General features: G+C 39.2%; 2 gene segments (V, D, J or C); both read left to right on the forward strand.

Moving 5' to 3' along the window:
- The first annotated feature begins 260 nt into the window (after positions 1-260).
- Positions 261-764, forward strand: LOC101082160. The segment is given in 2 exon segments: positions 261-306; positions 430-764. Coding segments are annotated over 2 exon segments (381 nt in total).
- An 8,751-nt stretch (positions 765-9,515) lies between these two features.
- LOC105260658 lies at positions 9,516-11,118 on the forward strand. The segment is given in 2 exon segments: positions 9,516-9,747; positions 9,934-11,118. Coding segments are annotated over 2 exon segments (489 nt in total).
- Positions 11,119-18,301: the final 7,183 nt, after the last annotated feature.

The following is an 18,301-nucleotide window of genomic DNA, read 5'->3' on the forward strand; positions in this document are numbered from 1 at the left end:
CAGGATTGCTGCTGTTCAGATTTCCAAGTGCCACCTGAAGACTGCCACGCGCCTCATAGTCAGGGACAAAGACATCTTGCTGACTCTGGGAGGACTGTGGCCACCATGCACCCTTTTTCAGTCCCCGTCCAGCAGGGGGTGCAGCTTCCTAACACAAACACCTTTCCTGAGAAATGTGGGCTTCCACTGATCATTGCTCTGTCTCTCCAATGCTTCTTCCTGCTACGAATGAAGCACATTAGCTAGGTGACACTCTAGAGATGAACTCTTCTCCAGGCTTCGTGACTGTGGTACTCTTGATGCTTGGTAAGTAAAATGCCTCTTACTATTTGGATTGTTTCATCTATTGTGACAGCAAAACCTATAACTATAATTTTATCCAGGAGATTTATGCCCAAGATAACACAGGTCTCTTTTCTTTTTCCCCAGGACGAACCCATGGAGACTCAGTGACCCAGATGGAAGGCCCAGTGACCCTCTTCGAAGGGGAGCCCCTGACTATAAACTGTACTTATTCAACAGCAGTGTCCCCCACTCTTTTCTGGTATGTCCAGTATCCTGGAGAAGGTCCACAGCTCCTCCTGAAAGCCTTGAGGGACAAGGAGAAGGGAAGTCACAAAGGTTTTGAAGCCACCCTACAAAGCAAATCCAAAACCTTCCACTTGGAGAAATCCTCAGTGCAAGTGTCAGATTCGGCTGTGTACTACTGTGCCCTGATGGACACAGTGACAGAGTCTGCAGGGGGAGCTGAGCGCAAACTCTGAGCAGAACAGGGCCTGGGATGCTGAGCGTCTCTGACTGATCCTCTCTGGTTCCAGCACAGTGTATGATGGTTTGCCCCTCAGTGACTGCTTGATACACAAGTCATACAAATGGCTAGAGCATGGGAACCAGAAAGAACATTCCCCAAACCCAGCTGTTCATTAGTGCAATGAGAAATTCTACTAGTTCCTCAGTCAGGACCTAAGTAATTTCAAGGTGAAACCACATAACATTGAAGTGGTGTCTTGCTCACCCTGCAGTGAAAGTCCAGCCCCACAACCTGCTGAGGCCCCCCTGGTGGGTATTGCTGTGTCCAATGACACACTGAGAGAGCCAGTGTGTGCCCGAGAAGGTGGTGTCCATCCCATGTCTTCCTGACAGAGGATGGGTAGGAGAGGTGATGGGAGAGCTGCAGCCCAAAACCAGGTTTGAATAGAGAAAGAAGGGGAGGGAAGAAAGGAGGGGAACATATGTAAGTGAGGAATGAAAAGAGAGACAAAGGATCTTTGTCCTGGTTTCTTTTCTAGTAAAACAGATGGTAGACACAGGCTGATATTCAAAATGAAGGGAGGGGACAGACACATGATTGAGGAAATGACTCCTGTCCTGGCTGTTAGGTAGATCAGCTGGCTTTGGACCGTAAGAACTCGAGTGAGAGGTTTTCAGTGCCCAAGAATTACAGTAAGAGAAAATTCTCTTGGACTGACCTTTTATAATAATACAGATGGATAGGTGACACTGGCAGGGACATCCTATAGATTTCTCTAATTCCTCTCACAGAGGAGGAAAAATAATGGGTTTGGGAGAAGGTATGGGAGGAAGAGAAGTAGTGAAAAGAATAATAGAAAAAGCAATCTCTGTCTTTCTTGCAAATATACTGACAGAATTTGCCAAAAACCCCTATTCTTTAATTATTTTCTCCTTATCTGTAAATTTTCTGAATGATATATGATCAGAATATTAAATCACTTCCTTGTATATTAGCTATATATTCTTGGTTTAATTTTTTATTTGATTGGTTTAAAATGTCAATTTTTTTTCAAATCTCTATAAATATCAATGGATGTTAAAATATATTTTAAATAATTCAAAAGGGTATATACTAAGAGTTTTTCTCAGACATTTGGTAAACGGGGTTGAGCAGGGGTGCTGGGTGGCTCAGTCAGTAGAGTATGCTACTCTTGATCTTGGGATTGTAAGTTTGAATGCCATGTTGTACTTAGAGATTACCTAAAAATAAAATTAAAAAACAATTTGCATGCAAGTTTTGTGCTGATAGAAGTTTTCCAGTCATTTGGATAAACACTAATGACTGTAATTGTTAGATCATACGGTAGGAGTTTGTGCAGTTATGTATATAACTTCTACACTTGTGTTTCAACGTGGCTGAATTCCCATCAGCCATGGAACAGATTTCCTGTTGCCCCTTGTGGGTGTTACAATAAAAAACAAACAGACCAGCCTTGAGAATTCTCAGGGCAGACAAAACCAGTTTAGTTATACAAATAAAGCTTAGTTTAGTTTATTTTGCAAGACTAACTAGACCTGCATCATTTTTGGCTGTGCCTCTGGAAATCATAAGCAAAACTTCAACAATAAACCTTTACCAATTACTACTTTGGTGAAATTCATTGGATTTACCTGGGTGATTTCTATGTTTTTGATACCTGCATTGGTGTTGTTAGTGTTTCGGATTTTGGCCATTCTAAAGGATGAAGCCTGTGGTGTCGAATTAAAAAAAAATTATTTGTATTGTGTAAAGAACACTTAACATAAGATATAGCTTCTTAAAATTTTAAGTGTACAAAACATGATTGTTGGTTATGGATACAATGTTGTACACCAAATCTGTATTCTTTCATCTTGCTCATTGATTAGCAACTTCCCATTACCCCTTCCCCAGAGCCCATGGCAATGTCTTCTTTGTTCACTCTTTAATTCTATGAACTTGACTATACCACATTTAAATGGAATCATACATTATTTGTCTTACTGTGACTGGCTTATCTCAGTCAGCTTAATGTCCTCAAGATTCATTCATGATGGGGCACCTGAATGGCTCAGTTGGTTCAGCATTCCCCTCTTGATTTCATCTCAGAACATGATCTCAGGGTCATGGGGTTGTGAGATCAGGCCGAGTCAGGCTCCATGCTGGGTGTGGGTCCTCCTTAATATTCTCTTTCCCTCTCCCCTGCTAGTGTGATCTCACTCATTGTCTCTCTCAAAAAAAAAAATTCATCCATGTTGTTGCATATTGCAGAATCCCCTCCCCCTTTTTAAGGCTGAACAGTACTCCATTTTACGTATATGCCACATTTTCTTTACCCATTTATCTGTTGTTGTGCATTCAAGTTGTTTCCATGTCTTGCTTATTGTGAACAGTGCTGCCGTGAACATAGGAGTGCCTAATTTCTCTTTGAGATCCTTTCAATTTCTTTGTGATAAATACTCAGAAGTGGGATTACTGGATCATATGGTAGTGCTATTTTTAACTTTTTAAAGAACCTGTATCCTGTTTTCCATGCTTATACCATTTTGCATTCCCACCAACAGTGTGCAAATGCTCCAATCTCTTATCATCCTCGACAACACCTGTATTTTGTGTTTTGGATAATAGCCATCAATTTTTTAAATGTATAAAGCCGGAATGATATCAAGGAATTTATTATAAATGTAGTGGCAAATACATTGACAGTTATCATCAAAAAGGAACTAGAGAATTACACATGTTTCAACTATGTGCTTTTTTTTTTTTTTTCCAACGTTTATTTATTTTTGGGACAGAGAGAGACAGAGCATGAACGGGGGAGGGGCAGAGAGAGAGGGAGACACAGAATCGGAAACAGGCTCCAGGCTCTGAGCCATCAGCCCAGAGCCCGATGCGGGGCTCGAACTCACGGACCGTGAGATCGTGACCTGGCTGAAGTCGGACGCTTAACCGACTGCGCCACCCAGGCGCCCCAACTATGTGCTTTTTTTCTGCCACTTTTAAGTAGTGGCCAGTACCAATATTTTAAATACTGAAATACTTAATAGTATGGTCCTGTTCACCTAATTGCATGACTGTGTCAGATGATATTTCACTGGGGTTTTGATTTACGTTTTCCTGCTGACTAGTGACATTGAGTATTTTTTCACATACTTGTTGTCCATTTGAATGTCTTCTTTAAAGAAATGTCTATTCTAGTCCTTAGTCCATTCTGTTTTGGCTTATTAGTTTTTCTAAAAAATGTTTATTGTAGGAGTTTCCTATATTGTTTAGATATTAACTCCTTTTCATATATGTGGTTTGCAAATATTTTCTCCCATTCCTTAGGATGACTTTTGATGTTGTTGATTGTTGCCCTTGCTGTGCTGAGTTTTTCAGTTTGATGTAGTCCCCCTTGTTATTATTATTTTTTTAATGTGTATTTATTTTTGAGAGAGAGAGAGAGAGACAGAGTAAAAGTGGGAGAGGGGCAGAGTGAGAGGGAGAAAAAGAATCAGAAGCAGCTTCCAGGCTGTGAGCAGTCAGCACAGAGCCTGACACCAGGCTCGAACTCACAAGCCATAAGGTCATGACCTGAGCAGAAGTCAGATGCCCAACCAACTGAGCCACCCAGGTGCCTGCCCACCCCCCCCCCCCCCCCGCCCCCGGCCGTTGATTTTTGCTTTTGTTCCCTGTGATTTTGGTGTCATATCATTGCCAAAATCACTTTTCTTCTATATTTTCTCTTCAGAAAAATAACTCTTAGTTTGTGACTTTTTCTGTTGTTTTGCTTTTTTCTGCTGTAGTCTTTGTTATTTCCTTCTGCAGACTGTGGGCTTCCTTTATTCTGTTTTAGTTCCTTGAGCTGTAAATTAGTTTATTTATTGGGAATCTTTTATAGTTAATTATACCCCCATACTGAATTCCTTGGGTATGAGGGAACACTTTTATTTAGGAATGCACTACAGCTTGTATATGAAAGATCAACTGTTAACATGTTTAAGATATTTTATATATGTAGGTCTGACTCCAAGATTGCTTTTTCTGGTACATTTCACTTAATAGGATACTGAAATTGACCCTTCTAGTAAATAAATATGAGGTGCATAAAAAAGACAGTTGAAGCCTCCCTTGATTCAAATTTGCCCTTGATTTCTTGTGCAGAGAACGATTATACACAATTTTGATGATGTCTCAACTTCTCTTAAAGTGGTTTAAGAGGAATTTGAAATGTGCATTTTTCAATAGTCCATAAAGCATTCCCAACTGTGAAAGAATGGAGATTGGAGGAACCACTGATGAAAATGTAAAAGCTATTATTCACACTTGACTTTTTCATCCTGTGCTCTATCAGGATATGGAATTTCCTTAATTTTACTTTCCTCCTTTTCTATAAATCTCAATTTCTTTTTGGTATTTCATCTCTCCTGATTTTCTTCTTGTTCTGTTCTCATTTCTATTTTAATATTAATGTTTTTTTTCAAATTTTTAATGTTTATTTTTTTTTGAGAGAGAGAGAGGGAGGGAGAGGGAGAGAGTGCGAGTGGGGTTGAGGAGCACAGAGAGAGGGAGACACAGAATCCGAAGCAGGCTCCAGGCTCTGAGCTGTCACCACAGAACCCATGCGGGGCTCGAACTCACGGACTGCGAAATCATGACCCGAACCAAAGTTGGAGGCTTAACCGACTGAGCCACCCAGGCACCCCTTAATGTTTTTAAGGTCTGTCTTTTCTTTCTTAGATCTTACCTTTCTGGAGTTGTTAGTTTGCTCGCTAGGTGTTCTCTTAGACTCTTGGGCTGCATCTTTGGCAGAATGACATCCCTTGGGATATCTCTATTGGGTGCAGTGGGTTTAGTGAGTGAGGAGGGGGCTTTAGTCTTTGCACAGGGAGCAGCAGGAAAATGCCCTCCTGTCCGCTCGCCTTTCTCTGTTGTTTCCTTTTAGGTTTGTCTCTTAAGCAACATGGAGAAAGAGTTTTAATTTTGACTCAGTCCAATAATTTCTTTTTATCTATGGTCTGATTACTGATATATTTGGACTCATTTCTAATATTTTGGTTGTGCTCCATATGCTTTTGTTTCTTTCTTTTCTTTGCTAGACTATCTTCTGTTGCGCTTGTAGAATTTTTTTCCCTGTTCTAATGACAAGTATACTTAACTTGTGTGAGTGTGTGTGTACATTTTTTATGTCTAATTTTATTCTATAACATGCTTTCCTTGTATCTACTGCTGCTTCTCCTTGGGTGTCCTTTTTCTTTTGCTGATTTCCTATATTTAGAAAAACCCAGTGCATGGCTAGAGCAAACTGTACAGTATCTACATATCAGGACAGTAATTTCAGAAAGAGCTTATCGAATGAGCTGATAAACGACAGGTGCAATGCACCTTAAGAAAAACTAATAGCAAAAGAAAACCATGCAACACAATAACACAACTTTCTTCTGCCGGAAGTAATTTTCACCTACTAGCTTCATGGATTTTCCTCCATTCTTCCTAGTCTCTGTTCCTCCTAGAAAAACTTGTGCTCATGTGAGGAATGCTTAAAAAGGTTCATTTAGCGTAGTATTTCATAGATTAAAAAAATTCATTTTAACTAGTAATCAATAGCAAAATGGATGCATAAATGGAAGTATATGCCCAATATGGAATCTAACGGAACAGAAGGATGTATATGTGTTTGTGTAATAAGATCTACAAGATTTAGTAGTGAGTTTATAAAGCAAGCTACAGAAAGGTACACCTAAAATGTGTCTTTGTATTATAATAAAATATAAATAAATTAACTACATACGTCCTGGTGATTGAAATCTGGTAAAACACCTAGAAACATCAACTCCAAAGTGTACAAGATGAAGAAAGATTTAGGGTAACAAAGATGAAGTTTCAGAATAGGTAGCGATAGTCAAAAAATTTTACTCTAAATATAATGTGTTATTACTCTTAATAATTCATATATTCACCAATTCCTCCTATTGTTAGAAGTAATAAAAAGTCTTAAAAGCCATCAGAAATGTTTATTCATAGTCTCTCTATTCTTGTCACCAAAAGGGGGAAAGGAGAGAATGATCCCTTTCTTTAGAAGACTTTGTCCAACCACCCAAAGTTGAAGCATTTCTTCCTCCTCTGTGATCACATACTTTTTAGTGATCACATACTTTCTTCCTCCCTGTGATCACAGGGTTTTACTCTTTGACTCTATTACGGATAGTTATGTATATTTTTGTCTTCCCTGTGGACTGTAAACTAGTATGTTATCTACTTTTATTTATTCTTTTAAAATTAAATAATTAATTCCTATCTTTTAAATTCCAGGTAGTTAACATAAAGTGTTTTGTTAACTTCTGGTGTACAGTATAGTGATTCAAGACTTACCTACAGTTTCTAGGTGCTCACAAGGACAAGAGCACTCAATCCCCTTGACCTTGTTAACCCCTCCCTCAGCTCTCTCCTTTTAGGTAACCACAAGTTTGTTCTCTTTAATTAGGAGTCTATTTATTGACTTATTTCTCCTTCTGTCTTAATTTTTCCCTTTGCTTATTTCATTCGTTTCTTAAATTCCATGTGAATGAAAGCATATGGTATTTGTCTTTCTCTGACTGACCTGTACCCCTTAGCTAGCCCTCTCTAGCTCCATCTATGTTGTGGCAAATGGTAAGATTTCATTGTTTTTTTTATGGCAGAATGATATTCCATTACACTTTTATATCTTTTTTTTTGACTTAAATTCAAGTTAGTTAACATATAGTAGAATACTGGTTTCAGAAGTAGAATTTAGTGATTCATCACTTACATATAACACCCAGTGCTCATCCCAACAAATGTCCTCCCTAATGCCCATCACCCACTTAGCCCATTCCCTCCACCCAAACCTCTCCAGCAACCCTCAGCTTGTTCTCTGTATTTAAGAGTCTTTTATGGTTTGCCCCCTCTCTGTTTTTATGTTATTTTTCCTTCCCTTCCCCTGTGTTCATCTGTTTTCTTTCTTAAATTCCACAAACAAGTGAAATCATAGGGTATTTGTCTTTCTCTGACTGACTTATTTTGCTTAGCATAATACACTCTAGTTCCATCCATGTTGTTGCAAATGGCAAGATTTCATTCTTTTTGATCACTGAGTAATATTCCATTGTGTATATACATATATACCACATCTTCTTTATCCATTCATCAGCCAATGGACATTGGGGCTCTTTCCAGAATTTGGCTACTTTTGATAGTGCTGCCATAAACATTGGGGTGCATGTGCCCCTTTGAATCAGCATTTTTGCTTCCTTTGGATAAGTACCTAGTAGAACAACTGCTCAGTCATAGGGTATTTCTATTTAAAAATTTTTGAGGAACCTCCATACTGTTTTCCAGAGTGGCTGGACCAGTTTGCATTCCTACCAATAGTGCAAAAGGGTTCCCCTTTCTCTGCATCCTCACCAATATCTGTTGTTTCCTGCATTGTATGTGCTTTTATATATTCTTAAGATATAGTAAATTGCCCCATTGAAACTAAAATCCATAAATATTTATGGATTTATTTTGAACTAACGTAAATAAATCAAATAATTAGCAGGAATTGAAATTTACCAAATTATTTGCTGATATTAATTTCCATGAAATTTCATAAAAGTAGTCTTTCATGCAGTTCTCTTCTTTTCTGACCATCTGTATTTCCTTCATCAGGAAGCATGGGATGAACGGGGCTGGGGATCTGTGTCTGCTGAGTTGCTTTGTTATAAAGTGATCTTGGATGACGGTTTCGGTCCACCAGGGGGCACTCTAGGTTTTACAAGAAACAAAGACTTTCTGATGGTACAAGGGTTGAACAGTTATAGGGAGAACAGATATCCTGTGAGCCAGTCAAATTATAGATAGCAAAGGTGGGGGGGGGGGGGGGAGGAGGGGAACAGTGTTTGTATAAAGTTCATTTCAGGTTTTTAGTTCTGCCATTGCATATACACTTCAGATCTGGAGTCCATATCTCCGTAAATGCATTATGAAGATAATTCTTGGAGCACAGGTACCAGGATAGGAATATTTTTGGGCATCGAAATCATGGAAACTCAACAGAAAACATCCCATTACTTGTCTTCAATTTTTTAATTGTTATGAATAAAATTCCCCACACCCACTGACAAAGAAAACTATTTCAATATGCCTAAATATCCTACCTTTTCATATATCTCACCTGACAGTGAAGTGAACAAGAATGAATAGAAGAAGAAAAGAGATAAAAATAAGGAACAAAAACAGAAGGGAAGGGAGATGACAGTATTTACTTTGACCAGCGACATGTGGCCTGGCCAGAATCAGCTGTGTGGGTGAAACAGGTGTCCACAAGTTGCATAGGAGAGGTAGATAGGTGGAAATTACATCAGAGTGGACATTATGCAGACATCCATATTTTCTACCAACTGAATTCTGGTTGGAATAATTTTCTATTTCGTCTGTCTTGGTCTCTAGAACTCTCCTGATCTCAAGAAATTGTATTTACTCCTACAATACACAATGCATGCTATCAGATAGTTTTTCTTTATCAGTATTTTTATACCACTGAATTTTCACATTGTCTGTCCAACTATACAGTTTGGGGAATGGAGTCATTCTTCAAGGTTGTGTAACTCACTGAGACACTGACTCTACCAGAAATATCATTCACCCTTTCTCAGTTACTAACCTACAAATTTCTTACATCAAATGTTTTAAGGAAAAAATTCCTTATAACTGCACATATTGGAAATATCGTCCCTACCTCCCTGCACCGTTGGCAAGCACAGTTTTGGACAGATTACTCTGCAGTCTCCCTGGGCCGCTGTGGGTGGAGTCTCAGTCCCGGGACTGACAGGGTTCAGGTGTGATTGGTGCTCAGTGATTCTGGAGGGACGTGGTGACTGTTGACAACACAACTTCTCTGGACCCAAGACTCTACACTCTTCAGAGTAGGGGTAAAGGCACGTCAGCGACCAGACAAGGAGTCATGAAGAGACAGCGGGGAGCCCTGCTGGGGCTTCTGTGGCTGCAGGTTTGCTGTGAGTGGGGGCGTCCCAGACGGGGGCGGGGGAGGTTCACAGCCCTCAGTGGAGGGGGAGCTGCACAGAGCTCCTGCAGGGTCTACACCCTCAGCGGGTGTTCCCGGGAATACTCTATGGGTTTGAAAACTGCCTCAGTGGCTCTGCAGTGACTTCTTTTGTGTTTGGTTTTGTCTTTCCAAGCAGGGGTGAGAGGGATAGACGTGGAGCAGACACCTGCAGCCCTGAGCCTCCAGGAGGGAGCCAGCTCTACCCTGAGGTGCAATTTTTCCAGCTCGGTGAACAACGTGCAGTGGTTCCGACAGAACCCCGGGGACGGCAGCCTCACCCGGCTGTTTTACATCGCTTCAGGGATGAAGCAGGATGGGAGGTTGAACTGCACGGTGAACACTAAGGACCGGCACAGCAGCCTGCACATCAGGGCCTCCCAGCAGGAAGACTCAGCCACCTATCTGTGTGCGGTGCAGGCACAGTGCTCCCTGCTGCTCTGCAGCCTGTCCCCAAACTGCAGCTGGGCTCCCAGCCCAGCCTCCTCCAGCAGGAAGCCTTCCTTGTGCAGCCGCATTTGCACAGCGTGCTTGGGACCATCTGGGGCTTTGCAGGCTCAAAGCTGGTGGCGGTAAACCTTGACAATAAATTATTTCAAAATGAAAGTGTGTATGTGCACATTGCATAAAGCATATTGGAAGGATGTTAGTTCTTAAAATGTTTAGAATCTCTGATTTTGGAACTTGCTGCCACATGGGAAAACAAAGATCCGTAGGCTTTGAAATAGAAATTTAAGATAAAGATAAGAGCTTCAATGGAAAAGAATAACATTTTCATGTGAAGTTTTAACTGATTCAATATCTGATTATTAACACAGAAGATAATCTGAAATTAAAATTTCTCATAACTTAAGACATGGTAAGATATATAGACCAGCATTCTGAAAGCTAATGTGTTAGACGTAAAAATGTAACATAAGACTATTGGGATTGAGAGGACCCAGACAGGGTTAGAACATTTTGTTGAATTATTGCTGCTTATTGGATTTTTGAAAGGAGTTAGTAATGTTTTATTTTGAAATTCAGGTTTTAAAGCTGACTTTACATTTGCTGTTCAGACTCCTGTCATACAAACAACTCCTTGGTAAATTATCACATTCCTATCATAGATTAGTTTTCAACTCTTGTCTTTCCAATACTGCAGATGTTATTTTTGACTTGTTATAAAACAGTGCGTGTTAAATATAGAAAATATGTAATAACCAAAGTTTGAAATTGATAATTGTGTACCCAGCTAATTTATTATTAGTGTTTGTTTTGCTCTCTTCTTAAATTCTAATATAACTTGGATTCTGATTTTTTTCACTCAATGTTATATCCTGAATTGAGTCTTGTCCTCTTAACACCTGCTTTTAAATAGCTCAGTGAGAGATTTTCAGATGTCACTATATTTTTAATTTTCTTCTATTTTTTGCAAAATTTGGCAGTCCTCTTTCTATGTGTTCTGATTTTCTTAAAATTTTTTTTAATGTTTATTTATTTTTGAGAGAGAGACAGAACATAAGTGGGGGAGGAGCAGAGAGAGAGGGAGACACAGAATCCAAAGCAGGCTCCAGGCTCTGAGCTGTCAGCACAGAGCCCGATGTAGGGCTCGAGCCCACTAATTGTGAGATCATGACCTGAGCCGAAGTCAGACGCTTAACCAACTGAGCCACCCAGGAACCCCTGATTATTTTCTTTTTGAGATAATGTGACCTGTGATTTCCTTGAGAGTCTAGTGATGGTATGTATTTTATGTGTATTTGAGGGAAATTAAAAGTAGAGGTGATTTATTCAAGAATATGACTGAGAATTAGACTCTTTTCAAAATTGTGTTAGTACGTTTTCTACATCTACACTCATATAATTTAGAAGGGAAAGTTGTATCTTTCAATCATTATTATATAGCACAAACTTGTTTACATAGTTGATCATCAGTAGATGTTTATTAAAGAAAGGAAAGGTGAATTCTGCTATATATTTAGAATTTTTATTTAAGCGTGTGAGTAAATTAAATGTATAAGTTGATGTGTGAAGAATAAACACTTAACAGCCTATATTTGATTATTGAAGAACATAGTATTTTCTTCTGTTGATCTATATATTTTTCAATAAAGCTCAATTGTTTTAAGGAAAAAAAAACTTCTTCCTAGACATTTAATTTTTATTGTTCCTTATGATTGGAATCCTTTTTCCTGGGATATGTGGGAAAAGTTTTCATATACATTTATATAAATGCACCTTACTTAAGTCTTCCTAGTGGATTGCAGAAGACATTTAGATTAACGTTTATTATAGAGATAGCCAGCTACAAATTTCCCTGTCTCATCTCCATGTTTTGACTGAATTAAACAATCCTTGTGCAGGTTTTTTTTATAAAGGTAATTCTTTCAGTGTTGAAGATTGAATCATTGTAAAGAAAGAATTTGCATAAATAATTATTTTCCTTATTCTTCCACCCCTGGTCAAAGGCAGGCTATTTTCTCTACTCTTACCCCCCCCCACCTTGTATTATATCAAAAATAAATAAACATTAAAAAAAATTAAAAAAAGGGAATTCTTTTAGTGTTGAAGATAGAATCAATATAAGGAAAGAATTTGCATAAATAATTATTTTCCTAATTCTCCCACCCCGGCTCAATGGCAGGCTAATTTTCAAGACATCTCATATTCTTCCTAAAGATGGATACAATTGGTGGTTTGGTATGATGAGAATGATCCCTCTTGGCTGAGTTATGGTGGTCAGTTATAAGCTAAGTGGTTTGTTGTTGTAGGGAAAGTCATTAGGTTAAATTAGGTTTAAAATATTTGAATAAGAAAGGTTGGTATTGTAGCCCAACGCCTCAATCAGCTTTTATTATTTGATTATTTGGTTATACCGTTGGCTCCTGTGCAGTAGAAGGAAGGAAACTCTTGATTGTTCCATTTCCTCCAAGCCTGATAAGGAGTCAGAGGGAAGCACAGCTTATATTTTACTGTTTTCTTCCTTCTTAAACCGAATTAGAAGAGAGAGAAGGTGCAGTCACTATTAGCTCAACTGCTTTCTCAAACTTAAGTGAGAACATATCCAATGGAAGAAAAAACACTAGCCAGAGTATGCAGAGTCAGTTCATAGCTTAGATCCAGACACATTCAGGCTTTAAAGCTTCATCATGGTTGGCAGATTTGTTGCCACTGTCTCTGGACAGTTTATCACAGGCTTTATCACAGAAATTCTTTCTTCTGTTGTTCTGAAGGGCAGAAGTTGAATTAATTTCATGGGGCTGATATCATGATGCCAGCAAGGCTGTACCCCCTCTAGAGGCTCTAGGGAGAAACTATTCTTTGCGTCTTCTTGCTTTGGCTGCTGTCTGCATTTTTTGGCTTGTGACCACATCGCTCTAACCTCTGCTTCCATGGTTTCATTGATTTCCCCTGTCTGCAAACCTCCCTCCACTTCCTCTTAAAAGTATGCATGTGACTCCATTGGGCCCAGGATTCTCTCTCCATGTGAGGATCCTTAACTTAATCATACCTTCAAGGTTTTTATTTCTATTTTGTTTTTCTTTCTCTCCATTTTCACCTGATATTTATTTATTTATTTATTTATTTATTTATTTATTTATTTACCATTATTTTGCCCCTTACAGTTGGCATGGTTGCTGCTGTCTTTTCTAAACTGAGGAAATAATATACGTATTAAGGGGCCAGTTGAAAAGTAGAAACCACATCAATTATTTTATTTTCTCAGTGTTTTAGATTTTTATTAAGGAAAATCTATAGAAAGTGGACCACTTTTATTTAGAGTCATATCTATGAATATTGAAATTTAACATGTGATATAGATTCATCTGAGCATTATACAATCATGATACAGAACGACTTCATTGCTCCAGCCAAATCCCTTGTTCTGTAACTTTCTAATCACACTGACTCTCATCCATAACTTTTTGCACACCTTGTTTGTTCTTTGATATTTTTATCTTAAAGGAATGTCATATGAATAGAACCAGACAATACATAGTCTTTTGGTAATGGCGTCTTAGTGAGAAGAAGCTCGTGCCATGGTCACCTGCATGATTTCTGCCTCTTCCTTACTCTCGGTGTTTCCTATCCCTGATTCTTTTTTTTTTTTTTTTTTGAGAAAAAGGAATCTTTTTATTTGTTCTTGTTTTTTTTTGAGAGAGAGAGAGGTTGCAAGTGAGTGAGGGGCAGAGAGAGAGAGAGAGAGAGGGAGAGAGAGAGAGAGAGAGAGAGAGAGAGAGAGAGAGAGAGACTCCCATGAGGGCCAGAGAGAGAGAGAAAGGAGAGGGAGGAGAGAAAGAAAGAGAGAAGCAGAGATCACCCAAAGCAGGGCTCGAGCTCATCATAAGCTGGGCATCAGTTCACCCAATGTGGGACTCAAACTCATGAACAGTGAGATCATGACCTGAGCTGAAGTCAGATGTTTAACTGACTGAGCCACCCGGGCACCCTATTTCTGATTTTTTTTAACTTTTAGTTATTTTTATAAAAATAACTCATAATTTCAAGTGTTTAGACTCTTTTAGAGATTTAATTCATAGTCCTAGAAGAGAAACACTACAACCATTAATAATGGAATGGTTCAAGGGCGTGTTAGACCAACTCATATTTTCAAGTTGAGACATGTTATTTATACAAGTCTAATTATATCCATTCTAGTCTAAATTTTTCCAACATTTTAAGACATATTTTATTGATTAAAATTCGCTGACCTCATACTAGTTGGGGTATGTTTATTATTTGGCTTTTCTAGGAGTTGACATAATATAACACGTCCAACAAGTTTTTACCTTTGTTTCAATAACCGTGGCTTTGCAGAGCTGAGTTATAGCATCAGGATGGGTATTGTCTCAGGTAAAGGCTATACTCAAACAAGTTATTTTATTAGAGAACAAAGGTAATTCAGAAATTATAACATTTATCATTAAAGTGGAAATATATTTCTAAAAGGACAAAGACACAAAAGAATGAAAAGAAAAGTATGAGAATCAGTGGTGCCAACCATCAAAGAGAATTCTCTTCTAAATGGGGTTGAACGGAGTTGTCTGTTTCATGCAATAATATGTTTGTTTCAAGTTTCTTGGGTCAGCACTCACTTCTGTGAATGGTCTGCTTCTGCTGATTCTCTCAAGAACCTCAGTTTAAGATTTCTGATATGAGCAACATTTTCCATTCTTGTCAATGAAGGATCCATAATGTCATAAGAGTTAGTAAGTGTGTAACCAAGGATCCATTTCTAGTAGTTTATCTACTAGACTCCATGACTAGACACATGACTCCATGGACACCTTCCTCTGGGATTTTGTTCAGATATGATTAAATGAAAGGCCAGAGAACAATCTGGGCCTGGGATGAAAGGAAGAGTGTGAAGGGTTTACTGATCGAGTTCTGTTTGTGAAGGTTGGACTATGTGTGGGTTGGGACATCTGAGCTACATGGGCTGCAGTGAGCAGTTTATGTTAAGACAGCACAGGACTTCGTGAGGGAAGGATGCAGGGCCTGAGGGCTAAGGCTAACATGTACCAGGCCATACTTGTTCCAGGGTGTCTGCTATAGTAACCCATTTCAGTTTTTTTTTTTAAGTTTATGTATTTATTTTGAGAGAGAGAGATAGAGGGTAAGCAAGCCGGCAGAGAGAGGGAGAGACAGAATTCCAAGCAGGCTCAGAGCTGTTAGCACAGAGCCCAAGGTGGGGGGCGGTGGAGGGGGCTTGAACTCACAAACTGTGAGATCATGACTTGAGCCAAGATCAAGAGTCAGATGATTAATGGCTGAGCCACCCAGGCACCCCCCCCATTTCACTTTTAATATTCCATTTGTTGTTCCACTATAAGAGAAGATTGGGGGTGGGGGTGATAGTAGAGGTGAATTTTCTGTGTGAGGGCAAACCTTACATAAGGTCTGTCCCAGAGAAACTTGCTCTGCTATAGAGAAATTAACAGAAACAGCACAGGTAGTAAACACAAAGTCCACTTGATATTTAGCTCTTTTTTTGTGATTGCTGTGATTTTCTGATAGGAGAGTGCTCAATCCATGTCATAAATGAAATGCTGTAACTAGTACACACTCATGGCTCCTGGAGGGAATGCAATTGTGTAAGTTCCTTATGGAGATACTCAAATGCTTCCTTGGGACAGAATTCCAGACCATATTCCAGCTTTCCAGATTTTATGGGATTTTGTTGGTTCCAAGACACGAACAGGCACGAACAGCCTCATGTTGATCGTCCTAGAGAGTTTCCGTAGCAGTGTTTGTTTCATGTTGCAACCAATATGTCCCTTCTGTGATGCGTGGTCTCTGCAGAGTTTTACAAGTGTTCAGTGCAGATCATTTGGCTCCACCAGGCAGTTGTCCTAGGTTTGCTATATCTTGTTCTCATGGATGCAACAAATCATCATTTTCAGTGATTCTTTACAAAATTGAGGCCACGGTTGCGACATCTAAAGTGGAATTACTGAACTTTTCCGTGGATTTGTCTTTATGTTCTGGCAGAAGCGTTTGCATAAGAACCTTGGTCAGAAAGGTGTGTTCAGTACGATGACCTCATTTTCCCCTAGCTTCTGCAGTGTCTTTTGTATTATGAGACATTGTTCATGACAAAAAGTTTTTGAATAGCATGAAGACATCCAGTAATTCATGTATTTGCTGTCCCTTTCTAATAAGATGCATGAGAGGCTTAAGGAAAGTTAGAATATTAAGGAACTTCATCGTCTTTATAGTATTTGGAAGCTGGGAACTGCATTAAAAATATATTGAATAACACTGACTAGGTAAGTTTTTGTAAATTGACATGCCCTAGAAATATCCACTAGTTCAGCCACTTGAATTAATGTTTTTGCTAAGTGATTGGATTTTATAAAGGAGTCTGGAGTGGTAATTGCATGGCCAGTCTGGTATTGTTCCTTTCAGTGTTTAAGATAAGATTATTAAAAATCTATTAATTCAGAAACTGGTCTAAGAGTGTCCAAAAGATTAATCCTGGATAAGGATACTTCTTGAACAACAGAAGCACAATCATGAGATTCCTTTCGTTGAGAAATGTGTTAGAGTTGAGTAGTAGGAGGAGAAATTAATAATATTTCACATTTACTCAGCCAGCTGGTAGAAAAATGTTAGGTGTTTCCAGAGAGTTATAGTCTATCACTTAGCAGGACAGTTGTACTGTATGTGGTTCCATCATATTTCATGGAGACTGCAGTACAAACTCTGAAGATGTAGCTGAAGCTACAAGGACTTTGAGACAAGGATGTTAAGCCTTGGCTACTGTATCAGGAGATCGACCCTAATAGACAATAGATATTTGCTATTTGTCATGATGTTGAGGAATATCCTGAGGGCACAACCTTCCTTTTTATAATTTTAGGGAGAGTGATACTGGGCATGTGGGAGTGGCAGAGGGAGAGAGAGACAGACAGAGACAGAGAGACAGAGAATCTCAAGCAGCCTCCATGGGGAGCCCAAAGTGGGGCTCAAATTTATGACTCTGGGATCTTGACATGATCTGAAATCAAGATCGCATGCTCAACAGACTGAGCCAGTCAGGGACCCCATAACCTTACTTTTAATGCACACACACAGAGAACGTGTATTTACAATCAAATATCATATGACTAGCAATCCTGTGGAGGTGTATGCGGCCACCTATGTTTAGCCTCCTCAGAACTGAGAATAGAAGGTATCAAGTGCACTGTTGTTCAACTGGGGTAATAAAAAAATATAAGTTCAGAGGTTGTCTAACCTAATGACCACACTCTGATGTCTATTCTGGGCTTTCTAAACAGAGCTGAGTTGTCAAAACTAAACAGTGAAGAGAAGGAGACTTCAGTGGCGGGATCTATTATCTGAGGGCTTCAGTCTAAACTCTTCAGCAAAGAGTGACTAGATTTTTCTGCTTTTGGCCCCAACAGGGAGACATGAACAGATACTGATAGAGAAGAGAAATACTGACATAACAACAGGTAGACTGAAAGAGCCATAGTGGTTAGTCTAAACACTTTGCCTTCTTATCATAACGTGATTTATTTCTACATTAGGTTTTAAAACATAGAGTGTGCATACATGATTCTTAATCTTATGTTGTTTCCATAATCCATCACAGGTAGTATTTTTAAGTGAGTGCCATCCACCCACTTTCATCACAGACGCCATGAATGAACGTATCACAGTTAAACCATCAAGCCTCATTTCAGTGTTAAATTTTACAAGTTCTTTTTCAGACAGAATTGTTTCCAAGTTAAGAGTTGCTTAATGCGAAAGGATGTTTGGGCAGTGAGACTCTCAGCTGGTACAGGGAGAAGTGTGATGTGACCCACACAACGTGCTACCCTAGGAAACCCCTGTTTCCTGTTCTGGGGCGGCAGCAGCACATACCCAGCCATCCTTCTCTCACCTGACAGGCTCCCCTCACAGTGCCCAGCCCTGAAATTGAAGTAGACATTTCCCATCTAAGTGGAAGAACTCAAACATATTGCTGTCCAGCCTTCTGAGAGTGGTCATGGCCTCATTGTGGTAGGTAGGAATGGCCC

The sequence above is a fragment of the Felis catus genome, chromosome B3 (assembly GCF_018350175.1).
Source record: "Felis catus isolate Fca126 chromosome B3, F.catus_Fca126_mat1.0, whole genome shotgun sequence".
NCBI lineage: Eukaryota > Metazoa > Chordata > Mammalia > Carnivora > Felidae > Felis > Felis catus.